Genomic DNA, 2,655 nt, shown 5'->3' on the forward strand with positions numbered 1-2,655 from the left:
AGACTTGCCTTGCTTCCTTCCAATTAATCTCCAGGATCTTTGCTCTGACTTGCTATTCAGTGCTGTCTCCTTAGTCCTTTAATCTTATAGTTCAGGGATCAGCAACCCCTGGCACACATGCCAGAGCATGGCATATGAGGCCATTTTCCTTGGCACATCACAACTGGCCCGGGTTCTGGGCAGCCACCCCTGGCTATGGAGTCCAGACTGCTCGCAGCAGGCAGCCAGAAGGCTGCAAGCCCTGCTGCAAGCAGCCTGATTTCTGTGGCAGGCAGCAGCTGCCAAAAGCCTGGTCTGGCTGCAGCTGGGAGGCTGCAAACAGCTGTGCCAGGCTCGACAGCTCCATGGCTGTGACAGCTGTATATGCACCTCCAGGCACATGGCCAAGAAATGGCCTGGTGCAGCGCAGCCCTGGCCCTTCCTCTGTTGTCTACCAGGAGGCATGCGTGAATCTTCCACTGCCATGGAGCCAGTGCCAGGTCTGTGGAGCATAGTGCAGCTGTTTGCAGCCTGCCCACCACCTGCTGCAGCTGCCTGGAGCCCAGGCCAGCTGTGACAAGCAGCCAGGAGGCTGCAAACAACTGCTTGGGGCTCTGCAGCCCTTAAACTGGCTCTGTGGCAGTGGCAGTTGCACTTATGCCTTGGGACAGATTGCAGGGGAGGGACCAGGGTTGCACTGCCCCAGGCCTCTTCCCAGCCATGTGCTCAGAGGCACGCATGCAGCTGCTGCTGCCACGGAGCTGGTGCTGGGGCTGTGGACCCTGGCCCACCTGTTTTGCACCCTCCTAACTGCAGCCAATGTGGGCTTTGGGCAGCTGTAGCAGGCGATGGGCAGGCTGCAACAGCTGTGCTATTCACAAGCTCCGTGGCAGTGGTAGCTGCTCACATGCCTCATGGTGCACACCAGGGAAGGGGCTGGGACAGCGCAACCCCAGCCCCTCCCCTGATGTCCTCTTGGAGGCACACATACAGCCACCACCAGCAAAGAGGATCGGGGCCCCTCGCAGTTCCCCTGCCTCTGGCACACCAAGTCTAGGCATGGGTGGAGCTTGACGTGTTTGACACTGTGGCCAAAAATGTTGCCGACCCCTGTTCATACTTCCTATAGTAAATTTCTCTGTAGTCCACAGAAAGTTTTTTCCTTTAGCAGTATTTGATTCAATACAAGGCTAAAAGCAGTGGTTTGCTAGACTCAGTTTTCCTCTTGTCTTCACTTTTTATATATTCTTCTGTACCATGGCATTTTGTTCATTTACCATGGCATTTTGTTAATCTAATCTTGCCATTTTGGAGTTGCAATGTCCATATTTTATGATGTTGGGAAAGAGAATCATGTGATTTTTTTTTTTTTTTCTTTATGTTCTTCCACTGAATAAATAAGTTGCATGTTATATAACACAGTTGTCTTTATTTGTTACAGGTGCTTGAATTGGTGCTGGAAAATTTTGTTTATCCATGGTACAGGTATGAGCTTTCCATAGAAATAACTTTTTCTCTAAAATGAAGACTACTTATTCAAAGCAATTACCTACAAAAACTTTCTGTTTTTTTGTGTTCTGGTGTATGTAACACTGCTGCAGATGTTACGAAATGTATAACAGGGCTCTGACTATAAATAGCAGTGTTAAAATTGCTTCACAACATAATTGAATTATTGATCAATTATAGTTAAGATTAGCAAAGCTGTAAAACTATAAAGCATATTTTTCATTTTCTCCATAAAACAGTTTAATCAATTTATGACTTCAATATTGTGCTTGTGAAGTAGAATGGGTTATTCCCTCCTTGTTAAAAATTACGGAGGTCTTGTGAATTTTTTATTTTGAAAAATTAAAGACATTTAAACTGAAAAATACATGTTAAATTGAATAAGTCTTTCCTGAAAGTCACATTTTGCTAACATTTTTACTAATGGTTCAAAAACTCATAGATTCATAGATTGTAGAGTTGGAAGGGACCACAATGGATCATTGTGTCCGACCCCCTGCCCCTGGCAGGAAAGAGGACCGAGGTCAGATGACCCCAGCCAGGTGACTATCTAGCCTCCTCTTGAAGACCTCCAAGTTAGGTGATAGCACCACCTCTCTTGGAAGCCCATTCCAGATCCTGGCCACCCTTACTGTGAAAAATTTCTTCCTAATATCTAACTTAAATCCACTCTCAACTAGTTTACACCCATTATTCCTAGTCACTCCCTGGGGCGCCTTAGTAAACGGTGCTTCCCCTATTTCCCGTTGACCTCCCCTAATAAATTTATAGGCGGCCACAAGATCTCCCCTCAGCCGTCACATGTGAAGGAAGAGAGTCAGCTCTCTCAACCTCCCCCCGTAGGGTCTATCATGAAGGCCACTAATCATGCGAGTGGCCCTCCTCTAGACCCTCTCGAGATTCCCCGTGTCCCTCTTGAAGTGCGGCGCCCAAAACTGGACACAGTACTCCAACTGCGGCCTGACCAGTGCCGCATAGAACAAAGGAGGTGATGCTCCCCCTCTAAGTCATGCACCTGCTAATGCACGACAAGGTGCAATTGGCCTTGTTGTTGGTCTCATTACACTGCCGGCTCATGTTCATCTTGGAGTCAGTTATGACTCCAAGATCCCTCTCTGCCTCCGAGCTGCTGAGAAGGACACTCCCCAACCTATAGGTGTGCTGGGG

General features: G+C 48.0%; 1 protein-coding gene across 9 annotated transcripts in view; it reads left to right on the forward strand.

Annotated features, from left to right (window-relative positions):
- Positions 1-2,655, forward strand: part of SNX14 (sorting nexin 14) — a 97,503-nt gene that overhangs the window by 16,874 nt on the left and 77,974 nt on the right. For all 9 annotated transcript variants that reach the window (XM_025208213.1, XM_006027108.3, XM_025208211.1 and 6 more), the window contains exon 5: positions 1,421-1,464. In XM_025208213.1, coding sequence (XP_025063998.1) covers positions 1,421-1,464 — 44 coding nt within the window. The remainder of the gene's footprint in view (positions 1-1,420; positions 1,465-2,655) is intronic.

This window comes from Alligator sinensis, unplaced genomic scaffold (genome assembly GCF_000455745.1).
Source record: "Alligator sinensis unplaced genomic scaffold, ASM45574v1 scaffold55_1, whole genome shotgun sequence".
In the NCBI taxonomy this organism is placed as follows: domain Eukaryota; kingdom Metazoa; phylum Chordata; order Crocodylia; family Alligatoridae; genus Alligator; species Alligator sinensis.